General features: G+C 36.6%; 1 protein-coding gene across 12 annotated transcripts in view; it reads left to right on the top strand.

Annotated features, from left to right (window-relative positions):
* PPFIA2 (PTPRF interacting protein alpha 2) overlaps nucleotides 1–24,901 on the top strand; it is a 288,488-nt gene that overhangs the window by 81,163 nt on the left and 182,424 nt on the right. For 4 of the 12 annotated variants that reach the window (XM_058805657.1, XM_058805652.1, XM_058805653.1 and 1 more), the window contains exon 1: nucleotides 13,364–13,682. The exons of 7 other annotated variants lie outside the window; for them this stretch is intronic. In XM_058805657.1, the coding sequence (XP_058661640.1) occupies nucleotides 13,602–13,682 (81 nt within the window). In that variant the 5' untranslated portion in view covers nucleotides 13,364–13,601. Of the gene's footprint in view, nucleotides 1–13,363; nucleotides 13,683–21,550; nucleotides 21,619–24,901 lie in introns of those variants that run through there. One more of the 12 variants, XM_058805654.1, reaches the window with a different exon arrangement.

Raw genomic sequence — 24,901 nt, forward strand, 5'->3', positions numbered from 1 at the left:
GAAAAGGGCCTGTGGTTAGCAACCCCTCCTGGCAATCATTAACTGAAACAAAAAGGGGGAGAAACAGGTTTTAATTAATAATTGCTTCTCCAGAGTCAGCTGCTTGTTTCTGGGTATTGCTGAAGGGTGAAATAATTTGTGAAACAAGCAGACTGAAAAAAATAAATCAAGTTTATAAAACCTCAGTTTTTTCAAGTAGAGGCACCTACAGTTTTATGCAGTACTTCTGTCCACAAGATTGAGTATGGTCTGTATTTTGGCAATTATGTCAGGAACACTTCCTGAATGTGGTTATCTCTTGAACTCTGCTGTGCCACTGATTATAGCTGTTAAGATACTAGAGTGTGGCAAGGGAGCAGAATGAGAAAAACACTGCATTCTGTCTGTAGCAGTTGGATGCTTCTCTGGAGCATACCATGCTGCCTCTGCAAGACTACTTGTATGTTTTGATCAAGTCATAATTGTAAATCTTAATTTTCAGATAATCAAGAGCTGGTCTTGACACATGGTCTCCATTCTTTACACTTGAGACCATCTAAGGTTTGCAGTTGACAGGAATTCTCAGTAAGAATGACAAGATTTCTTCAGTCATGTAATATCATGCTGGATGTAAAATGAGTAGTTTTGGCCATAATTTTCCAGTGTCAATCTGAATTACTGATATATAATAAAAGGTAAGAAACAACCTCATCTCAGGTTGCACAAAAGAAAAGAGACTGAATCACTGGGATGCCATTGCAATATAGACAACTACAGATTTTTCTGTATGGGTGTTAGCAACACTAAGTTATTTTTAAGACCTAAGAATTCAGTACTTTCTTATTTAAAGAGCAATATCAAAATGTCAATAAATTTAAATCCCTTTCAGGAGAAAATGTTTCAGGTCACAAAGAGTGTCATCATCCAGAGTAATTCATTATGGTACATTTTAGGAAATGTGAAGTAAGTCTTGTAATACTTCAATCTAGAAAATTTTCATGATGAGCTGACCTGACAAATCAAGAAAATAAGCCAACCCAAAAGTGCTGTGAAACTACCCCTTTCCATTTCCATGAGATAAGAACCACAGCCACACCACACAGTTTTAATGATTGGAGTAGAATAAAAGGAGAGCATGGACAGGCTGTATCAATGGGTCAAGGCCAGTTGCATGAGTTTCAACAAAGCCCAATGCTGAGTCCTGCTCTGGGGTCACAACAACCCCAGACAGTGCTGCAAGCTGGAGCAGTGTGGCTGGGAAGGGCCCAGGGATAAAGTAGCTGGGGGTGCTGATTGTCAGGAGCTGAATGTGAGCCAGGGTGTGCCCAGGTGGCCAAGAAAACCCATGGCATCCTGGCCAGGATCAGCAAGACTAGGGAAGTGCATGCCCCTGTACCCAGCCCTGGAGAGGCTTCACCATGAATTCTGTGCTCAGTTTTGGGCTCCTCACTAAAGAATGACATTGAGGGGCTGAGTGTGTTGAGAGAATGACTGACAACAGAGCTGGTGAAGAGTCTGGAGCACAAGACTTATGAGAAGTGGCTGAGGGAGCTGGGGTGGTTCAGCAGGCTCCGGAGTGACCTTATCCCTCTCCAGCCACCTGAAAGGTGGTTGTAGACAGGTGGGGTCAGCCCCTTCTCCCAGGCAAACAGCAGAAGGACAAAAGGCAGTGGCCTTCAGCATCAACAGCTAGAGGTAACAGAGTGAAATGAAAAGTAACCATTATCCATGGTACCAATCTGCATTCTCTTCCCAAATGTTATGTTATTCAGCCAAAAATGCAACTATGATGCTGCATCCAGTCTGATTTATCTTGACTGAAGTTTTAGAAACAGTTGGTATTGATCATTCATATCCTATCTCTAATTTCCCTAAACACCAAATGATTTTCAACACCAAGACTGGAAATGCATAAAATCTTTTACTGTGTTCCGGAACTTTAAACCTTCTGGAAAGGCTTACCATGTTTATATGCAAGTAAATCAGATAGTGCTGGGAAATGTTCCTGGACGGTCAAACACAATCATCTGTAGTAATCTGTTGGCCCAGACTCTGGCACACTTTTCATTCACACTAATTTATACTTTTTCCAAGCAGTTACTAATTATGGTGTGGCAATGGGACTGTTGCAGGGACCATTCCCAATAAGCAGTTTGCATTCAGGCTCTTTGGACACTTCAGTGTTGACTAACATATTTGTGTACTCTACTGTGCCAGTTGGCCACAGCAATTGGGAACTTTCCCAAGCACATTTAGTTTACTCCTATAAATATAGCTCTCCATTTCCCTCTAATGGTGTCACAGCCTCCATGCCAACTCTGTTACCTCGTCTGTTTTAGCTTTGACATATTATGCCTGCCTCTCTCTTGCTCCATTAATTGCAACTCTAGAAATGGGCAGTAACAGTGAAACACAGTAATGTTTGGGATGCGATTGCTTGAGAGGATGATCTTTGTCTAAACTAAAGCAATAAAGAACTGAACTAAAAAAGAGTTATTTGAAAGGGTATCCAGGAAAGAGTTTTATGTGTGTTTTAAGTTGCTGGTGTGTAAAAGCTAATTTTTGGCCCTCATGAAAAGGGATGTTTTTCAAATATTTGACTTGATCAAATGTGTCATTATAAATTTAAGTATAGCACTCAGTGTTACAAAGTGAAATTTTTTTTCTATTAACCTTTTCTTCATTTTGTTCTACTAACCTTTTACTATATTGCCTTTCATATGCATTAAGCGCAAAAGTAAAATTTCAGAAATTAGGAAGAATTTTTGAAGGTTCTTGTAAAGCAAATTAAGAGTTCACTGGTTATTTTAATATGTGAACAGTGCAAAGACACATGAAGCAATAAAATATCTTGGTTAATTTGCAAATAAACCAAAGTTCGTCTGTTCAGATATTACAAGGCAGAGTGTATATAATGGAGGCTTGTGGGGAGATAATTGTGAATGAGTCATCAGAAAATTTTTAAAAATAAATTCACAAGTTTTATTTTAATTGTTGACTCATCTGCAATTTATTTTCCCAACTGTTCTATCTTGCCTGTCTGTCAAACCATGTCCATGGTCATCTCAATCTTTTCACTTAAACAGACTGTGCAAATATTGAAAACCATTCTGCCATTTAATAAAATGTCTTTCTTGATCGGTGTCTGTAAACTTTGAGTTAGAATTGTATTTGTGCTGGTCCATTTTGCTTTATATGCTACCTGTTTATTCTGAGGTGCAATGTTGTTCAGTCTTAGGAAACCTCACTTAACTGCAATTCCAGTGCCGCTTTCCATGCGCCAGCTAGAAGGTTAGGCGTCTTGGTAAATGGACGGGAGTAGGAGTAAGATAAAATGCTGCCTTTTGATTTCCATCTGGCTGTGCAGAGAAGGAACAAGATATATTCCATCATGGTAAGCTACTATCTGGAGATGTAGACACACATAGTGAAAATGATCAGGGCTAAGAAGGAAATTTTAACTAAAGAGAGGCCATCAGGATTAGCACTGTTCAGTTAAAGATGAAAGAAACCAGGATGTATTTATGTGAAATGTACGTTCTGTAGAGGAGCTACAGTAAAAATGTATCTCGTTATTTTCTTTAGAGAATAGAGGCCAGTGGCTGAAGATGAGAGATGATGTATAATTTTTCCTATCGCCATTTTTCCCGTAAGATATTGCTGAGAATAAGTCCTGCCTCAGACTCAGGAAAGGACTAAATCTTTATATGGACAATGCAGGGTAAACCTGTAGTTAGCTCTTTTTTGGTACCTTTTCTTTCCTTCAAAAGAAAATTCTTAGTGCACTAATGTTAGGAGAATTTTCTACACATGACAAATATGATTTTACTATTCCTTTTAACACAGGTGCATATATTTTGTATACATTTTAAGTTCACTGTATAGTGATCTGCAGTTGTTTTAAGATTTTCTGTGCCACTTTAAGACCATACTAATTAACATTACCACTACTTGACACTACTCAAAATTTAAAGATGCTGCATGAAATTGCATGAAATATTATATGTGAAACTCTGTGAAGTTCTAAAAAAATTATGAGCTTTGAATTGTAATAAATGTCTGTAATATCTGTTTAATGTTCATAAGAAACCTTTCCATGCTGGAAATGTGAAATAAGCATATATATATATATATATATATTACTAGAAATTAGGAATTGCCTGGCCTGAGATTGCTTTATTATTTAACATTGTAGATGTGATTTAACTTGTTTGTGTCCCACTATATCCTGTAATAAAACATAAATAGTTTTGCAGTTAATTTTGCCATGCTCCACAGTCTTTTGTATCTTAGTCTGGGATGTTAATCTTCTGTGTGATTATAGCAGCAGACTCAATCTGGATGTGACTGTGAATTTGTTGCTGCAGATGTTGCTTTTCACATAATTTGTTTCAGGAAAATAGGAAAAGGCATTTTGGGGGTTTGTGTGGTTTTAGTTTTGCCTCATGTAGTTATAGAAAAATTATTTCTGATAGTAATTTTCCTTTGGGTGTACTTAATCAGTGGTGGGGGTTTTGTCACTGATTATAATATCTTCTTGCCATGTTTTGTTAACTTGTTTAACATTCAGTTCAGGCTCCCAGGGTAGGGATTCACTGCACCTAACTTCAGATATCTAGAGCGTAGGCATTTCTGTCTTTACTGCCTCCCACCTCTCTAGTGTGATTCATCTCAAACTAAAATAGACATCTAAAATAGGTCAGAAACAGTGCCCCTTGAAAGTGCCTGTCTTTATTGACTGTAAAGGGAGCCTGTGGGAACACACAAGAGACGTGGTCTCTTCCACTGCAAATAAAGCCTAGCAGAAGATGCCAAGGTTCACTTCTGCCATTGCTTCCACGAAAGAAAGAAATGCAAAGGCTACCTTCCCTTGGCAAGGAGATTTCAACGTGTCCTGGCTCAATAGCAGCTACATAATTCCCAGCTTTCCATCTGCTCTCATTCCACCGGAGATTCTCTGTCCATGAATAATTTTCTTCTTTTGATCTAAAAACTTTATAATCATACTGCTAAGCTTTAAGCATTTTCAAAATGAGCTGTGAGTGCAGAACACCAGGCAATAGTCATCTTCTCCCATATAGAAGGGACAAGGTCCTGTTAGATGACAGCAGTACCCTGTTGGTATCACAGTCTTTAATTTAGGTTTCACTACATTTTTATGCTTTTGTCATGTAGCTATTTTTCCTGTCCAAGGGTAGGTTTTTCGACTGTGTTCCTTAATAACAGCAGTTCTGTAATTTACTATTGGCACAAATGTTTGTTGATTATCAATCCATCTTCATCTCAGTTTTCTACCTTGAGATACAGGTTAAGCTTTAAGAATGTTAAGAACATACACATTCCACTGCTTATGGCCCTTTTTAGATGTATGGCAAGATGAATTGTGAATAATGCTGCTTAGTCACTTATATGATAAATTTTGAAGTCATCCTGACTGAATGCAGAAAGGGAATAGATAATACTTTTACTTTTCCTATGTTTTAGAAATATTTAATATCCTATCCTCCTTTTTTTATTTCTCCAAAGCATGTTTACAAAAAGGTGACTATTATGAAGATTAAGACTTAGAAAGTCCTTTATTGGGATTTAGCAAGTTTTGAAACCATTCAGCCTAGAGATTGGGGAAATGGTGGTTTTATACTGTGAAGGTTTTATACTGAGAAAGTATCTTTCAGCTGTATTTGTATGTCATGATTTTTGCACAGAAAAATGCAACATTTCCTTCTACTTAATATAGCTATGCAGTTGCTGGATCATTCTATATTTTTATAACAGCTTTTAAGGGGAAATGAAAGTGTGCTGAGTCAAGATCTGGAGCAGCCATTTGCCCTCAGGTTGGATTGACAGTTTTGTTTTATAGTCCCCAATGTTTTCTCTGCTGGAAAGATGATTTTAGACAGTATCAGCACACAAACACTGCAACTGCACTTTTAGAAGGGAAAATGGCATCAAGTGGTTAAGGACAAGCACAGATAGAATACATTTTTAGAAGAGACTCTACCATGACCACTTACAAAGCCATATGGATGACAATGAAGAAATATGCACCATAGCAAAGTCTTGAGGTCTTTTCAAGCTAATATATTATTACTCATTTGTGCCATGTACTTAAAGAAAAAAAAAAAAGGCAATAAAAGGTTTTATTGCTTGTATCTAGCTATAAAAGGGAATTTTACATTTTCTTTAGGAGACTGAATTTTGTGAATAAAGTTGGAGCAATGGGTCTGACATTTTCAAACTTAGTCACTCCAAGTGCTTTGCCTATTAAATGTGCAACAGTGAGACCTAAATGCTCAAAATGGCATCAGCAGGGCTGATGTGACTTAAGACAGGCTATTCAGAGACTGAGCATCCTTGAAAATTAGATGAAAGATGTCATTGATTAAACAATTCAATTAGTTATTGCTTTTGGGGGTATGACTGTCAATATTAACACTTCTTCAGCAGATTCCAACTCCAAAGGTTGTGATCACATTCAGGATTGTTGCTCTTTTACCTTCAGGACAGAAAAGCTACCAGGGTAAATCTACTTAAGGGACTTCCATTACACAATCAGTACTATTTCAATTTTTTCACAATGTGAAAGAAGGCATGATTATGTAGTTTTATGGGTTTGTTCTTGTTATTCTTACTTTTCAAGTTTGTGTTAATTTCTTTCAGAAATATATTCACTGACAGTATAGAAAAATAATGGAATTTTAATGGAGAAAGTAAACAAACAGACCTCCTTTGGCAAAGGCCTGCTGATGTCCACAATCCTTACTCAAGAGAGTATTTCCAGTTCCCATGCAAAGTATGGGACTAATCAGTCATGAATTTAGGTTTTGATTAATTTCTGTAAGTCGTTACTCAAAGGACCAGTTTTGCAACTTGCATCACTCATTATGACAAAAGATACTTTCCAGGTGGAGTAGAAATAGAAATAAATAACAAAGACAATTGCCTTGGCACAAGCTTTCCTGACAGCCTTTATCGTCTAGATAAAATTCTATTACTCATTTTCATTAGTAGTTTACTCTCTGAACACTTTTTATACTTCCAGAACAGGATACATCTCTATGTAGAGATTGCAGAACAATTGCAGTATAAAATAAGTTATTACAATGAAAATAAATAAAATAATACTGTTAGGAAGAAAAATAATTTTCTGAAGGGAGGATAGGAAGGTTAGAGAGGATATCTATTCACAGTAAGAGTTGTAGTGCCTGAACATATCTCAAACTTGTATCTTCTTCTTCTGTTTTTCCCTCATAGGCTTTCATCCTATTTTTATCCTCAGGATGAGACACATAATGTAAGATGTCCACTTAAAAAGAAAAAGCCACTCTGCTGCTGATGATACATAGGCAATGATTATCATCTTATGTTCTTTCCTAATTTCATTAATCCTTAATGTACTGTGATCCTTTGCAGTAATGCACATGATTTAGATTTTACATTTGTTGATAAGAAACTACTCGTATTTTGCCAAGTGCCGTGATACCATTGTGTATAATGTTGCAATGTAATCAATTTAAAGCATGAATAGCAAAACTCACACCCAAGTGATATGACACATAGTGAAATAACAGTTTGACTGTTTGCATTATATCTTTTCTACTGTCTGGGATCACATTACTTTGGAGATTTGCATCTTGATTAATCTAGAGTTGATATTAAATTTGACCAAAATGTTAAAAATGTTCATAAAGGCTGTCTCTTCTTTGATTCTACATTAAAAAATTGTCTTTCATTCCATGGAGCATCAAGACTTTGTCGTGAAATTTGTAGTCATGTCAGAAAACAGAAATGTAATCCTGGCATCAAAAGTGAGTGGCAGAGGACCATTATATATAGCTAATATAGCTTAATATCTGTGCTATTGGCACTTGAAACCCAAGAGTTGTGGAGAAGAGAAAATTAATGCCTTTTCAAATCAGGTATTAATTATTTTTAAAGATAAACCTCTCAATTTTTTTTGCTTTGGTTCACCACACTTTCTCACAACTCTACCATCCTCTTCTCCTTCAACTCTCACATTATGCCTAAAGTCCAGTATGGTTCTGTATATATAAGCATGAAGTTTTCATTCTATTTCCTTTTTAGATTCAGTCAGTAACTGTCATCAACACATAACTTAAAAATAGATAAAACCAGTGTTTATTTCAGGTTCATTTCAATTACCTAATAAGCCTCAAGTGCAATCTTGATTTACTCATAGTTGAGTTATACAGAGGAAGCATAGATCCAGTGCTGGGAACTTGAATTGTTTCAAGAGAAATGGAATGGTGCTTTGAATATTCCATCCTGGCTTTGTTGAACCATGTGGAAAGGGATTCAGATATAGAATCAGATATAGAAAGCAACTATTTAATTTTTAAGTCTTCAGAGTGGAAGAATTAATTCTTACACCTGTGATGACCAGAATATTGTAGAGCAGTGCTGCACAGGAGTCCTAGCTGTGGTCAAAAATTGCTTGTCCAGAATATAAAATAAAGGGAAATTTTGCTCCTGCACAAGCAATCAAATGGTATCTTTTGGACTTAGTGTCATTATGGTTGCCTTCCATATTTGTTGATTATGGAATGCATACTTGATAGGTTGTACAAAATATATTCTGTATTCATAAACTAGCTTAGATATTGAATGAACAATTTTAATTGTATTGACCTTTCATAGCTAGAGATATTTAATGTTAGTTAAATTAATTCTCAAGTTTGCCATTTAAAGGAAAAATGGTAACAAGAGTTTGAAGTTGATTTGTTGATGCTGACTGTTTTTTTCAAAGCAAATGCAATACATTAAAATATTTCGCTATATGCAACAAAGCAAGATGACTTTAAAAATGAGTTGTGTTCATACTTGGCAGTTCCTATGAAGTTTTCTCATTGTTCTCATGTTTGAAAGGGAAGCCATCATACAGAATAAACCTGCTGGGACACATTTTATCCTTTAGTGTTTCTGATATGCTGAACTATATAGTTTTTACTTCTAACGGAAGATATGTTTGCCCTGCAGTGTACTTGCCATCAAGGGTTACACAAATCCTTATGTTCAGAGTTAAACTAGGGCTCATAGGTTCATACTGCCTTGGTACCAGCATTTGTTCTTGTGAGACACTTCCTGGTACTTGCATACTCAGAAACAGCAAAGACCAATGATGGAAATTTTCTGTTAGTACTAGGAGCCTGAAAGAGAGCAAGAATTTCCTTGTTCTATGTCTCGTTGTCTTTAATTCTCCCACTTTGCTTTCTGGGAGCTATACCAGCTGGAAATGGTTACTTTCTGAAGCTTCATATGTGTGGGTTTTATACATTCTTAAAAGTATATTCATCAGGTTTTTGTTTTGTGTTGCTTTGTTGATGGGGGAAAGAAGAAATATTTTTGGCATAGAACTTCATTAAGTAAGCTGAAAAGAACTGTAAATAAATTTGGATATAAAAAACAATTTGATTTCATGTGTGACTTCATGAAGATAGCCGTTAAAATTTGATATGAAATTGAATATCTTTTATTCTGAACTGTGGTAAAGGTTTAACATAATTCCCAGCCATTAATTGTTGGAGAACAGAACTCTTTAAACATTAGCATTTTTCAATGTAAAGCAAAATCAAGATATTTTAAGCCAGATGAGTAACATATCATCTGATACTCCCTCTATTTTGGTGTCTACAACAGAAGATAATACAGAATCATCAATGCAACTACAGTGTTGTCAATACTGGAAGATTAGTAGGGTTTTTCTGAGTCTGTGAAGTAGGTCCAGTGGTTTAATGTGAAAGCTCTCTAATGTTCTGAAAATCCCACACTCGCACTGCTCCTGGAGGAAGACATGTTTCTTTAACATGGCTTTCCCTGATAGAGACAGAAATAGAGACAGAAATAAGAGTAATATGTGATACAAAGTCCTTGTTTCTGGATAATTACTCACCTAATTCAATAAGAGCTGGTGATTTAAATCTTAACTCAAAACATCTGCTTTATATTGCACATAGTCTGAAGAGAAACTATATATCACAAGCACTAGCACATTAAAAAGCTAAGTGTGTTCATCAATTTAAAAAAGTGCATCTTGTCTCTACAGTCAGAAATAGAAGGGTTTGTATTAGTGTCCCTGAATTTTCAAAGTACTTTACATAATCATCTGATATATACATATATATGCCTTCCTTTTGGATGTGTAACTTACTGGGTTTTTTTTTAATATTATAAATATATAAATAAAAACAAATAAATAAATAAATAAATATTATATATATAAAAATATCTTGTGTTTTGTATGAACTATCAAAAATCATAGGCTACACATAAAAAAAACGCACTTAAAAAATTAAGTAATCCCACTGAAAATTTTTGGAGAGTAGTATATAACTAAAATGTAGTTCAAAATAATTCATATGATACAGATTCAGTGCTTGGTAACTCATGCATTCAAAAGTAACTGAAAATAAAGCCATCTCAGAAGCATTGCCATATCTCATACTTTTAAGCATGTAGAACTTTTTCTTTTCCTGCAGGAGATTTATTTTTTCCTCCACTACAAGTCTCAGTTTAAATCATTAGTTGGAAGATTCATGGGAGCAAATATTTGAATGGGGATTGCATCCACTGAGCTGTAGTCATGGTCTTTAGGTGTCTTTCTCTGTTTGTCCTGTTGGGTGTCTTCAGTTTCCTTCCATTCCATTTTCTGCCCTTTTTCAGTTCATGTTGCTTGATACCCTCCTTAGTCATTGTTGCATTCAATTCAACATGGGAGGCCTGGCTCCAGCTCCTTGTTCTGAGGAGATTGCTGAATCCCAGCTTTGGGGCTGCTGGCTTTTCTGAAATGTTACTCTTTCTGTAATTGTGAACACTCATTCTGCCATGCATCACTTCGTGCTTTGCTGAATTTACTGGTGCTCTAACCGCTTCCTGACAGGAGGCTTGTTTCATATTTTTCAGAAAAAAAACTGCTGTAAACAAACATTTTCAATCTGTTTTGAGAGTTACACCAAAATGACATTCTGATTCCATGAGGACGCTAAAAGAATATGATGTTGTCTGTATTGCAGTTAGATAGAAGAAAATTCATAGTCTTTACCTTTCCTCACAGGTGGAAGTTAGTGGAGAGTTAGAACAACTGCTATGCCTTTTCTCCAGATTTATACTGATTAGATAAGGAAATATGTTTATTGGAACTGAAATGCAAGCATGGGGAGCTGTTGCCTTTTTGCCTTTTTTTTTTTTTTTTTTTTTTTTTTTTTTTTTTTTTTTTTGTGGTGGCATTGGTGGCAGGTTTTTTAACTGCAAATTTCTTCACCTAGGCAGGAAATCCAAAACATAAAAGACCAGGAACAGTATTTTGAAAAGCATTTTTCAAGTAACAGGCAGCCAAGACATGGTGAACAGTGATCCCAGTAAGAGCTCCCAGTGGAAGGCTGCATCTAAAAAAAGGTGTGCTGTCCTAGAGGAACAAATAGGAACAAACAGGGAACTAGCAAGTCTAAATACAGCAATAGTCTTATGGTCATGAAAGGCATTATTGTAACTGTGACTAAAGTAGTTGGGTCTAACTGTGAATTAACTACCTTAAGGTTTAGCACATGCCAGTATCAGAAAATGAACTGAGTTTTCTATATCCCTGGTAGAAACAAGGATTAAAAGTTATGAACGTTGAAGCAAAAGAAGTTCAAGCTAATAGGTGCAGTTACTGAGTAGTGAAAGTGGTTGTCTAATGGAGGAATGTTCATGGGAATTTGCACATGAAGTCTTCAAATTATGCATTTGGTGATGAAACTCTGATGTAAACTTCTTTCCTCTTCCAGGGAAAACCATTTTAAATGTCCATAAAAGAAACTTTATTCATTGCACTGTGGAGAAATAGCATGTGTTTGGTACGGATATTATAAAGAAAAAAGTATCAGCTCATAATAAAAGATACTCTACTCAGATTATAAACAAACTGGTATCTTTCATTTGACCAGCTGAGGGGCCTCTTTGCTAATACAAGCATCTAGATCCTCTGCAAGAGGAATCAAAGACGGGAGAACACACTGTAATCTGAAATCTAGGTCTTAAGAAAATGTTCCAGACAGTAGTTTTGCCGTGATTCTGTAAATGTTATAGAAGCCATAACATGGTAATTATAAGAAATTGTTATGAATAGGTATGACTAGGATCTGAGAAGATCTTTTTCTTTTTGGCTTACAAAACATTATTGCAGTATGCACCACTCTGACACATTTAAACAGACAGACATCTCTGCATCTTTTCCAACTCCTTTCATAGTCATTTTACTTTAGAAGCTGCATTATCTCCTATTGCTAAAAGCATTAGGATAAAACAGAATAAAAAACATAGGCAGGCTGGCAACTCACAAGGCTTTTAGAATTTTGACAAGCTCCTTTTGAAAGTACCATTTATTAGGTGTTTTTTTCTGTCTCTTTTAAACCTTGTGAATAAAATACAAAGTGCTTGACAGAACATGCAAAGTTAGTTTTGCAACTACTTTACAATTTTGCTCTTTTCTGTAACCCTACTTCTCAGTTTTTTGTATATTGAACACTTATTTTTTGTTGCTGAAAGGTGCCAAGTTCTTTGGATATTACTTTCTTTATCATCTTCATATAGTTCAAAAGATCTGTTTTTGAAGAAAAGATGTGATGAATGATTTTTGAATGTTCAGTGCATGTGTTCACAAGTATTATCAGCTTTAAAAAAATAACTTCTTTAAAACATCTTGTGTATAACTCATGAATTAACCTGTAGGTCTATAGCTTTGCTAAGCACAGTAAGGCTCAGAATAAAATTCCAACCTTATACTTAGCAGTTAGGTAAACCTTTCTTCAAGAGACATTCAGACAGAGGATGAGAAAAAATAATTAGGAAAAAAAAGACAAAAGAGAAGCTTATAATGTGCATTATATTTAAACTGACTATAGCTCTGTAAACAGTCTCACAAATATGTATTTCTCTCCCGTAGTAGCACCAAAAATTAAGAAATGTAAAAAATACTAATTTGGAGAGCAATACACAATTTATTGTTTTTTCTAGGCAAGAGAGTTAAAACAACAAAAAAGCCACCTTTGTGTTATTTAAAGCAAGCTGTATGTGTTAACATAGCTGTCAGCAACTGAAGTGATAAAATTATCATTGTTATCAAATACAGCTAGAAACTGAACACGAGGCATGCTTCAGGTTAGTCAGAAGAGGTCCTCTGTTTTTCACTGTGCACGCTTGCTTGAAATGAAACTGTGTTTTATTGGTTAACTGGGATGCTTAGCATAATCACTTTGCAAGGCTGTGGTGGAGGGAGGTGATTATCACTGAGAACAGATGGGCAGGTCCAAAGCGTTGCCAGATTCTGCACAAGCTCCATGTACTGTAGGTTCTGGCTCTCTTTTCTCTGGCATTTCTAATTTTTATTCATCGTGCATATTACGAGGGGCTAGCTGAGCTGGAGGTCAGGGAGCGGTGACCTCACAGTTTAGCTCACACATGCAGGAGTGAGGAATTCAAAGCGCTGTCACTGTACGTCTGAACGGATGGGGCAGACGGAATTTTGTCGAGTTGCCTCCCTAAATGTATAAAAGGATTTGTCTCCGAGCTTAGCACTCTGCTCTGCATCTGTAGCTCTCTGTGGATTGTATTGTGTGTGACCAGAAATGATATTCTCGGATATGAACACTGTCTCTGCCTCTCCTAAAGTGCATCCTCCTAATGGGACCCGGTTTTATACTTTTCAGGTAAGTGAACTTGAATAAAACTGAAAGGATTTAAAGCGATGGGTAAACTTTGAATAAGAGTAGCTAATACGTTAAGAAGCTTATGTATTCATTAGTTTTGTATAGGTAGGAGAAAAAAATGTAAAAAATCAGTATCATCACAGTCAGTTTGCTGCTTTAAAAAAATCAGCATGTAATTGCTCCTATACTAACACAAAATTACATTTATTGTGATTTTGCTATTGTTTGTGCCTTCCAATAATAATATCATTTAGCAATTAATTAGATTTATAGTTCCTAACATGGACCCACACTGTCTTTCTCTTTCGTTTAGATAAGCACTCTGTTGAAATTACCAGAAATTCCAAAGTCATGTTATACAAAATATATTTTAAAAACTTTGTATGTTGTACCTGTCTAGATTTCTTTAATATTAATCCTGAATGTAATTTCATGCTAGCTGATGCCTAATTTGATTCCTGTGAATAGTAATACATGTGCAATTGATAAAACAGCAGAATCTATTAGTAGGATTATTAAGGTTCTCAATTTTAAGCCAAGATTTGCCTCATCCAGGTAAATAAGGCTGTGCACTTAGCTAAAGGTAAAAAATGTATTTTATGCTCTGTATCTTAATTGCAAACCAGTCTAATTACAACCATCTTCCAGTAGCAGTTCAGTTTAAGTAATCTTCAGTATTTTGGCTCTGAGAAACTATGTAATCCTACACTAAGATTAAACAAGAATAAAAAATCCCTCACACACACCCCTGCCCCAGATGGTCCTTAGAGCATTTTGGCCCTGCAGGGCAAATCAAACACTCCCTTAACTTAAAGTGGCAACAGCTTTTTAAGCTCAGCCTCTGATACAGTTAGGATTTAAATATCCTTCCTTCTCCTGATTGCCTAGCAGGTTTGTCTTTTTCAGTACTTATGCTATTATAGAGGGATTCTTTAACATGTAATAAACCCTGTGCATGCGACCAGAACAAACAATCTGAAGCAAAGATGATCATAAAAGTTGATTATAAAATGAATAGCAAACTTCTGTTACCAAATCCAGGTACAGCATTCTTTAGGCCCAGTAACTGCATTTCATTCTTGTCTCCTTTTAAATCCATTGTTTTTAATTGTGCTGTCTTGCCCTTCTTACAGTGGTGTCAAATGATAGTTGAGGGCTGTGCAGAAAGAACGGCCTCCTCCTAACAGTGACGATCTGCTGATCCTGGCAGTGATTCAGAGACATGAGTGCCCTAGGCCTGTTCCTCTACAGCATGACTACTTTTTTCACACATTGACATCTAAATATTCTGTACAGCCTCCTGTAGCAATGCTCTTAAACACAGTTCCTGACCTCAGGTATTCTTTCTGAGTATGTCAAGTTGAAAAAGTCACAAAAATTAGGATGCTTGGCTGTGATACCAAACTGAGTATCTTGTTTTGTGATACTTTATGGAAGTAAGTACTAAAGTATATATATTTTTTGACAATATGTATTATTGCTACTAGCAGTCCCTGTGATTACTGTAGACATTATCCCACATGCAAAAAATTCTCTTTTCAAAATTATTTCTTTGGCAGATTTTTGAGCTAAGGGGTCACTAAATAAAAGGAAAGTAGAACTAAATTTCCTTTTGCATCCTGGATACTTTAATGAACAATGTAGAGTTAAATGATCTTGGAATGTAAAGCTGCTAATTCTGGACAGTATGTGTTTGTGTTCTACAACAGCTTGGTGTTGTCGGTGCTGAAAGAACCCCTGAAAAGTAAAAGAATAATAAAAAAAATAAAAATCAACCAAAGAGAGTCTGTATTGTCCTGTGATGTCCTTTTCAAATCTTTTCCCCATTTATTTATTTATATATGTGCAATATAAAGTGATGTGAAGCAACTTTGCAGTTCTTGCCTTGGCTTCATTCCTTGTCCTGTAGCTTTAGACCACAATGTTTGTGCTGCCTTCTCTTTCCCTCTTCCCAGTTTTTGCTTACAAATGTAATTATTGCTGAGAAGGACTTTATATGATTCTTGTTACTTAGTTTGATTTGTTTTAGAGTACTTTTGACTTTTTTCCCCTACCTATTTTATTGTTTCTATATGTTACATTGAATCTCTTTGAGACAGAGAATCTGTTTTGTTTAAATAGCTTTCAAAGTTTTAGGACAGGTTAATGGTTTTTAATTTGAAATATGTACACCGGTATTTAACCTAAATATGTGAAAATAATCTTAGTGAAAGCAATGTCTAGCATGTTCAAAACTGAACAAATACAAAAATTGTGAGATGAAGGCCTGAACACGGATTGATGGACAGCAATGAGTGATTAACTTACTGATTTCCTTGTACATTGATGTAATGATTAAACAGTTAATTGTGCATTGATTCAATAACACAAAATATTAATTCTTTCAGCAATGAAAATGGTACTGAAAGAAGCAAAAAAAGCAGGTGTGCAAGTTGTAACTTTATTATCAGCATTTCACTGATGTTCTCAGGAAAAAAGACCAAGTTGAATTCTGGTGGCCAAGGAGTCAGACTGGCCCATACAGGCCAGTCTGCATCTAGCCAAGCACTTGGGCTAGAAATAATCAGAGTTAGTGTTTGAAAGACTGTCTGAAGGTTCTTGATGCTCCAGCATCTGTCCCTAATTACATCAATATCTGTGACTATCTAGAAGCCATGATATTCCTACCATAGGAATAGGTTCTGCTCAGGAAATTTGTCCTGAAACTCTGCAAATGTTCAAAACATGATTTGGTTCAATGTATTTCCTGAACCACCTGCTATAAGGCAACGAAACTTAAGCTTTGATCCTTAGACTATATTTGGTTAAAGCAATTAAAATTAAAAAAAATATATATGAGAGGGGCTTATATAAAGAAGTTATATATTTTACAAAACAAAGGAGTTGTAATGCTGTTATAAACAAGATTTAACTTTATAATAACCAGGGCAATACCAAAATTTAGTGCTTTGTATTTCAATATCTCTGTGTTTCATCTCAATTTTTGTGTGCCAACCTTGACAGACTTCAGCAGCTGTATAAAAGAAAGCAGTGATTTTCTTTATTTTTGCATTCAAGCTTAATAGAAAGATAGTTTTTCTGCTAATTGAGGTGGATAAATTAGCTTCCAGGGGTCTCACAGTGAGCATCTCTCATGAACATTGTAAACAGCAAAATTAAAATAGTAACATTGCCTTGCTCTTTGCTTGGTCATGTATTTTGCAGTATTTAATGGGTTTATGCGTCTAGTAATGATGCAGGTGGAAAATTTTGGATTAGAAAGGAGATAGTTTTAACTTAATTATTGATTGTGAAATTTGGAACATTAATTCACTGAAAAAATATTTTTATTCAATCTGTATTTATTGGGGCCTTGAGGGTTGTTCCTTTATTTATGAAAACATAGCACAAAGGAACTTAATTTTAAAAGTTGAGATTTTGCTTCTGAAGGTTTTTTAATACTGCTTTGGTAGTTTGAAAGCAACTTAACTTTATGTTGGTCTTTGTCAAATCCAGTATTTTTTTTTCTTTTCTTAAATTGCTTGTATACAGTAGCACATGTGAATACTAACATGCACAACTTCTGAACATACCAAGTATCTTCACATTGTACATGATGTTGATTTCAACAGAATTCAAATTCAAAAAGACTGTTTTTCTATGAGCAGTATTTCTAGCTCTTGCAGATTTCAGTTACTAAGCAAAGCACACATCCAAAGCCCAGAGCTAGGCACAGACCTAAATGGAAAGTAAAAGGAGTTGCCAGTAGGTTCCTTCTTAGGAACCAGGCATGTGCAGTAGAGAAGGAAAAAGCATCCTCCGACTGCTGCAGTGCATGCTGTCATGGTTCCAGCTGAATCTTTGGCTTTGAAATCAGCACTTTGTCATAACAGTTTCCATAAATGTTAACCAAAAACTTTTAAAGCATTGGAAGCAATACTAGGCTATTTTATAGTCAGATGAGATGTGGGTTTTATAAATGCACTCCTAGGACAGCTAGAGTGAGTTCCTTTTTGCTAAGAAGTAGCAAAGTGAAGGCTGGTCTTTTCTGAAACCAGGGGAGATTAAAGCAATTTTTAAAGTTATCTGACTATCAGAAGGTCAGTAAAGAAATAAAATTACCTTGTAAAAAACCTGCAGACAAATCCTTAAATATTCATGGGACATAAAATTGTAAATATACTATGAAGTCCTGTAAAAGTGCATTGCTGATCAAAAGTGTGAAAGTGGGTTACTGGGAAACTGGGAAACATTTCTATACATAAAACATACCTATCACCACTGTAAGGATTTCTGCAGGCTGTTACTTCTTAGCAACTAAAAGTTACTAAAAGACAGTGATTTAACAGAATGCAAGTAAAAATGTTACTTTTTGGAACCCAATTTGCTTTGAGCCCTGTGGAAGACACCCCAGATTCTATAAGAAATTCTAGATATACTCATTAGTTATGCTGTTAATATCTATGCTAGTAATTTAAATTATCTATATACCTACCCAGAACTTCTGTTTTATGCTGTTTCATTAATTCTATTTTCTTTCATTTATCTTATATGAAAATAGTAAATGAAACAAAAAGCCACTTCTATAAGAGAAAGTGTCTTGTTAGAATTCTTATTGTATTTATTAGCAAACAGTTAGTAGGTATGCTATGCTACACTTGTTTAGTAGGCCATGACTTTTCAACTATTTTGTTGCTTCACATATTTCAGTACAATACAATTTAGTATCAAAGAAAACAGCTTTTAGGTTTCTTTGCAGAAATAACCCAGTGCTATGAAAAAAAAAATTAAAAATTCCAGGTGATGGAGATGTGTTATTAGCCACCTTGTATCTCACCATTCATACCACAACAAAATTCTTGTAAAATTGGGTGACTCTGTTCCTACTCTATGCAGACTTACGTGCACATGTAGAAAATATGCCACATTCAGAAGAGAGCCAAAAAATTGTGTATACTTTCAGGCCTGTGTCACCTCATCCATACAGGGAGAGCTGTGGAATCTGATCTTACCTTGAGCTTCAGCTGGCTGAGCATGTGGGCAGCTCCTTCCAGCAGCCTCTGCCAGGCATGAGATTCCTCCCGTAGTTTTGTCTAAATAAAGATTCTTCTGTTCTTATTTATGGCACTGGCACAGTACACATTTTTCAGAACCATCATGTAGAAGTTCTAGGGGCATGATCTTTGTGAAAGCTGCAAGTTCAAGCCAAGTGGTGGCTTGTGGCAGTAAGGATGGTGAGCATCACTGAAAGGCTGGCCAGCTTTAACAGGAGAGCAGCTGGGTTGGTGTGGCAGACATTGTGGTGCACATCATGTAGGTTGCTGTGGCCTTCAAAAGCTTTGAATCCTGTCTTAGAGAATATAAATAACAGTGGCAGAAAGGCTGACAGTGAAGTGGTTTTTAAAGACTTCTGACATGTTAACAGTGGCAGAAAATAGTAGTGCTGGACCAGTGCTTTACTGTGTAGTCTTTAAATAATCTGGGCAGTGGCAAAGGCAGGAGACAATAATAAAGTGATTTGCATTGCAAATACCTTGGAAATATTTATAGCTGTACAAGTGCGTTTTATATCATTTTGGAATTTAAGGATTTCAGAGGAGTATTGTGAGAAATACGCTTACAGGCTCTTTTATTCAGAAATAAATGACAAATGTTCTCACATTCAAGGTTAGTGTTATTTACTATTATTTCTTTTATTATTCTGTGATATGTACTTTTATTGGAAGTTTGGTGAGAACAAACCTAGAGCTTTTCTGCTCAAATGCAGACCTGGTAATGCAGTGTTATTCTGACAGTAATCGAAAACATTAATATTATTCTCAGTACACAGCTATAAAATTTTGAAGGATAAATATTTGAAAATTTTATAAATTAAAACATGCTATGCCTAATAAACCTACAGTAATTTTAATCTGGTGGAATTCTTTCTAGAATGGAGAATGTGCATTTGTTAATCAGTTCAGCTATATTGACAATTAATAAGTTTAATCATTTTACTAAGTTTGTGAGAATATGTCAGTTGGAGTCCAAAAGTGGAACAGAATTATTCAGTCTGACAGGAAAATAAGAACACTGTTAAGTGTTCAGCTGAAACACATTAAAAATGTGTTACTGTGAAGTATTTAATGGGCCTAGAGTTGAGTATCTAGAGAAATGATTTTGTTTGCACAAGTCGGGTTTTTTCTTTTTGCATAATTCTGTTGTGCCAGAGAACTGTATTTTGTGGCCATCAGAGCTCATAAAGACAGTGTTTTAACCCCAATCCACACCAATGCTCCATAGACTATCTCTGAAAAGGTACTTGTTTTCTGGCTGGCTTCTGAGTTTCAGCTGGAATTGGGCTGAGAGCTGCCCCAGCTGTGGGGCTGCCCCAGCATTTCCCCTCCACCTGCTTGAAAATCAGGAGTGTGCATGGCCCAATATTTTCCATAGTTTGTTTTTCCAGCCAGTCAATAAAATGGTCTGATAGTTTTTACGCATCTGCTCTGCATGCAGTGAACTGGGAAGGGTGACTTTACTGAATATTAATGGGCTGTTTTGATCTATAGGTAACATCTGCATCCTCCTCTAGGAAGAAACACAAGATAAAACTGAGAACCATTATGGTTCTAAGATAAACCTAATTAGCATGATTTCAGTAGTAGAAATCAGGAAAACTAATTTTTCTTGCCAAAAGCCACAAGCCAAAACTAACTGTGAGCACATATAACACATGCTTTCAAAAAAAACCCCAAATCAATTTAAAAAGTAACTGAGCACAGAACTATCTGTGATATTTTTCAGTTGTAGAGACTTTGTGAAGTGTGTTCCTTGCTCAAAAAATACAATAATTAGAGTAGGTGAAGAATACAGGATCTTTAAATACAGAGAAACAACAAAATAGAAAGATAGAGGTTAAATTCTTTGTCTCAAGTAAATATTCATGTAGCCTTTGCTTTTCATAAAAACATATTTTTTCTACATAATACCATTATTTTATTTGTTGAAACTAAACAGTAACCAAGCAGAGCAGTCAATGCAACTTTCCTATGTGGAATTCCTGTTGTATAGAGTGTGGCCACTTCTAGTTTGCAATGTAATGAGATAAAGTCAGAAACTACCTTTTCTTTTTCTTCCAGAAGCAGTGGAGCAAAACCAGAGCTGCTATTTCTTTTGCAGCTGAGTGGATGTGACCAATAAAAGCAGGGGACCAGTAGGAGGAATAGCAATGGGAGTGCTTTCCTCCTATTCCAGAAATAGGATCATGGTACAGTTTCTGAATCATAGCTAGAAAACCATGTTTCTGCCTCAATTTCAGAAAAGCTTTCAATGTTGGATTATTTTACCATAATTTGCATGGAAAATAAAAAAATGTACTGGTGCTTTCCAGACAATTAAGGATACTAAGGATTATTACACATTAATGTGTGTTGGTTTGGTATTGGTTGGTCCAACTGAATACAAGATGTATAGAGTTTCAGATAATAAGCACTCTTTATAGGGAAGACCAAAACAATATAGGCATACCCTGTTCAGAGAGAGCACAGACTGTTTATTTCTCTGTGGAGGAATATTCTCATCATCGTATAAATTGAGATGACAATCTGTTGGAAATGACAAGGTTTTCCCTCTGATGAATATTACAAATCTTGCTATGCAGCACTGATGAAACTTCCCCATCCCTGTCTGAGAGGAGAGTGTAAGTAATTGGCTGATTTCATTGCACATTTCAAATAAATTCCCAGTAGTTGTCTCATATCTAGATCCTACTGCCACTGCCTTCTTGATTTGCTACACATTGGACCAAGCAGGGGACGCTACCATCCTAGAACTGTAATAATTTTATTTTATATAATGCACTTTGTCCTCGAGGTCTTTTTATGCATTGTTTAGAAATTTGTAGGGTGAGAGGATCTGTTGCCTGCCTGATACTCATAATTTGCTCACTATCAACAGTATCAGGTGATGATGGTGAAAGGTGGGTGATCTATCTGAAAATTTCTTCTTTTTCTTAAATCTCTTTTAAAGCAGGGAAAGAAAGCAGAATGAAGGCAGAAAACACAAAATAGTTGGCATATTGAACTATCCTACGATTTAAGGCAAGAAACTAAGTGCTTAAGGGATTTTAATGGTTTTAAATACTTTGAGATGTGAAAAAACTTTTTGCTGAGGAACTATGCCTATAGAAATGTCTTTTTGTAGGAAATTAATGTGCTGGAAGCATTAAAGTAATAATTTTACCTTTATTTATAGGTTGTATTTTCAGTTTGAATGCAGTAGTGTTAGTATACATCACAGTATTTTTAATCCTAAATTTCTTACTACTGATTTTAGTAAATAAATTTTATTTTGCCTCATCTATTCCTGTGTAGTTCAATATTCAATTGACAGTTATACTTAGCAGAACATTTAGGGAGGACTATGAGGCTAGGATTGCTTTAAAGTGACAGCTGGCAAAATTCAGTTGAACTGTGATTCACTCAAAGGTGTAAACTAATGAGAAGAATATGGATTCAGTATTTTCACTGGAAGCATTAAAATTAATGATTCATGGAAACTTAAGCGTTCTGTGTTATTTTTACACTAAGAGGAATTTTACAGTTCTGCATGACTAAGAGTGCTTATTCCTGTGAAATGTGTTACTCCTACTGATGGGTCTAACAAAGTATAAAATAATTTGTATTTATATTTTTGATTAAGTATTCTGCATGCATCGTGGTGGCACAGTGTGAGGAATGACTTTGTCTACACCACCAGCCTCAACATTGTTGGCACCGAGCAAAGCTTTGAGAAGGGCAGCGAGGAGATGGCAGTAGCTCTGGAAATGCATTGAGAGTGTGGGTATCTGTAGGGATATGCAGGTGCTCTGAGCCTAACCAAGGAGCAAGGGAAGGTACTTGTTCTGGATTCTTGTGTTTATGTCTCCATTAGTATGTAGTGCACTCTGAAATCACAATGCAAACCAAAGTGAGTTGAGACAACAGGGGTTTTGCTTCAGATTGCCTCATAGGAAACAAAACACTAATGTAGGCTTGATTTGTTGAATGGCAGGACCTCATAAACAGGACCTTGGCCCTCAGAGTAAGGGCCAAGATTTGTCAGTCCCAAGTCAGGTTCTAGGAAAGCATATTTCTTTGAAGGAATCCAGGAAGATAAGCTGCCCTATGTTGAGCTAACCTCTGTCAATACAACTATATTGATAAAGACTATGTTCACTCTCTAATGTCATACAGTGGGTTCAGATAAATCTCTTCCATGCATTTTATTTGCAGTGTGTTTTATTGTTTTCTTATGACTCTATTATAAAAATAAATAATATGTGGAGAAAATTATTAATAACATCTGACATTTCTGAGCAAATAAAAAATATTAATGTATGGTTTTGATAAAGAAAAATATTTCTGTTGCGTTGTTATGGGAACTGCTTTTCTTTACCATACTTTTATATTAGTAATAGACACAGAAAATTATTTAAGGTTAGTAATTGAACCTCTGTTTCATGTGGTTGGGAACACGAGTTCCAGATGAACTCAGTGGACAGCTTTGATGTATCATCTTGAGTGTGATCACACTCAAGGGAACATCCAGGGGATCAGACCCAGCCAGAATAGATTTAGGAGGGTCAGGTCCTGCCTGACCAACCTGATATCCTTTTATGATGAGGTAGCCCATCTGGTGGATGAGAGGAAGGCTGTGGATGTTGTGTACCTGGACTTCAGCAAAGCCTTTGACACCATCTCCCACAGCACACTCCTGGAAAAGCTGGCAGCCCATGGCTTGGACAGGGCACCCTTTACTGGGGTCAGAGCTGGCTGGATGGCTGGGCCCAGCGAGTGGTGGTGAATGGTGCTGCACCCAGCTGCTGGATGGTCCCTGGTGGCATCCCCCATGAGCAGCTTTGGGCACAGCCCTGTTTGGTATCTTTACTGATGAGAATTGAGTCTGCCATTAGGAAATTCACAGACAACACCAAGCTGGGGGTGTGTGTTGATCTGCTGGAGGGTAGGAGGGCTCTGCAGAAGCCCCAGACAGGCTGGATCCATGGAATGAATCCAATGATTCGAGGTTCAGCAAGACCAAGTGCCGTGTCCTGTACTTTGGCCACAACAATCCCAGGTGGCACTGCAGGCTGGGGACAGGGTGGCTGGACAGCGCCCAGGCAGGAGGGGACCTGGGGGTGCTGATTAACAGCAGCTGAGCAGCAGCCAGCAGCGTGCCCAGGTGGCCATGGCACCCTGGCCTGTGTCAGGAACAGTGTGGCCAGCAGGACCAGGGCAGTGACTGTCCTTGGTACTCTGCATGTGAGGCTGCACCTCGAGTGCTGTGCCCAGGGCTGGACTCCTCATTTCAGGAGGGATGTTGAGATGCTGCAGCGAGTCCAGAGAAGGGCAGTGAGGCTGGTGAAGGGTGAGGAACACCAGCCCAGGGAGGAGCAGCTGCAGGAGCTGGAGATGTTCAGCCTGGAGAAAAGGCTCAGGGGAGACCCAGCCACTCTCTGCATCCCCTGAAAGGAGGCTGTGGCCAGGTGGGGGTCGGTCTCTTCTCCCAGACAGGAGCTACAGGGCAAGAGCACACAGAGGTCTTTTCCAATGTAGTTGATTCTGTGATTCTGTATCTCATAGGGTTTGGAAATATAATGTGGCCTCCTGTTGGCCTGAAACCTGGATAGATTGGCTAGCACTGTGAACACTGATGAACAGTGAAGCCTAAAGCAAAATATCTGCTAAACTGTGCTCAGCAAAAGAATTAAATTAGTAACTTACACTATATATACATACACACGTGTTGCTTGAAGTAAAGCTGTCAACATCAAGATTTGTGTCTCAAATAAATCACATCAGCACTTCTGATGACAGTAGTGTGTATTTTCATCTCCTGAGACTGGGAACATGGTAGAATTCCCTCTTTTGAGCAGTCCAGCTCCACTGCAAGTTTGAGATTTGGGTGAAGTTTCATCCTCTCTCACTTGCGGCTTGTGAGGAGATTTATAATAGATCTCTGAAACCAACCATCCTTCCATTACTTACAATTTTTTTATCATTCAAAGGCAATTTTTAGAGGGAAGCTTAAACCTCTGGAGGCATAAAACTATCAGTCATGTATTTATGTCAAATTTCATCTCTAATCTTTGTAAAATAGCAATCTTTTTATTCAGCCAGTGGTATAGTTCATTGAATTATCTAGTTTTAAGTGCCCTTCCCTCTTCATATAGGCACTTTCTACTTAAATCCAATGTTTATCTGTAAGATTTTTTGCCTGTT

Source organism: Ammospiza caudacuta, chromosome 5 (assembly GCF_027887145.1).
Source record: "Ammospiza caudacuta isolate bAmmCau1 chromosome 5, bAmmCau1.pri, whole genome shotgun sequence".
In the NCBI taxonomy this organism is placed as follows: domain Eukaryota; kingdom Metazoa; phylum Chordata; class Aves; order Passeriformes; family Passerellidae; genus Ammospiza; species Ammospiza caudacuta.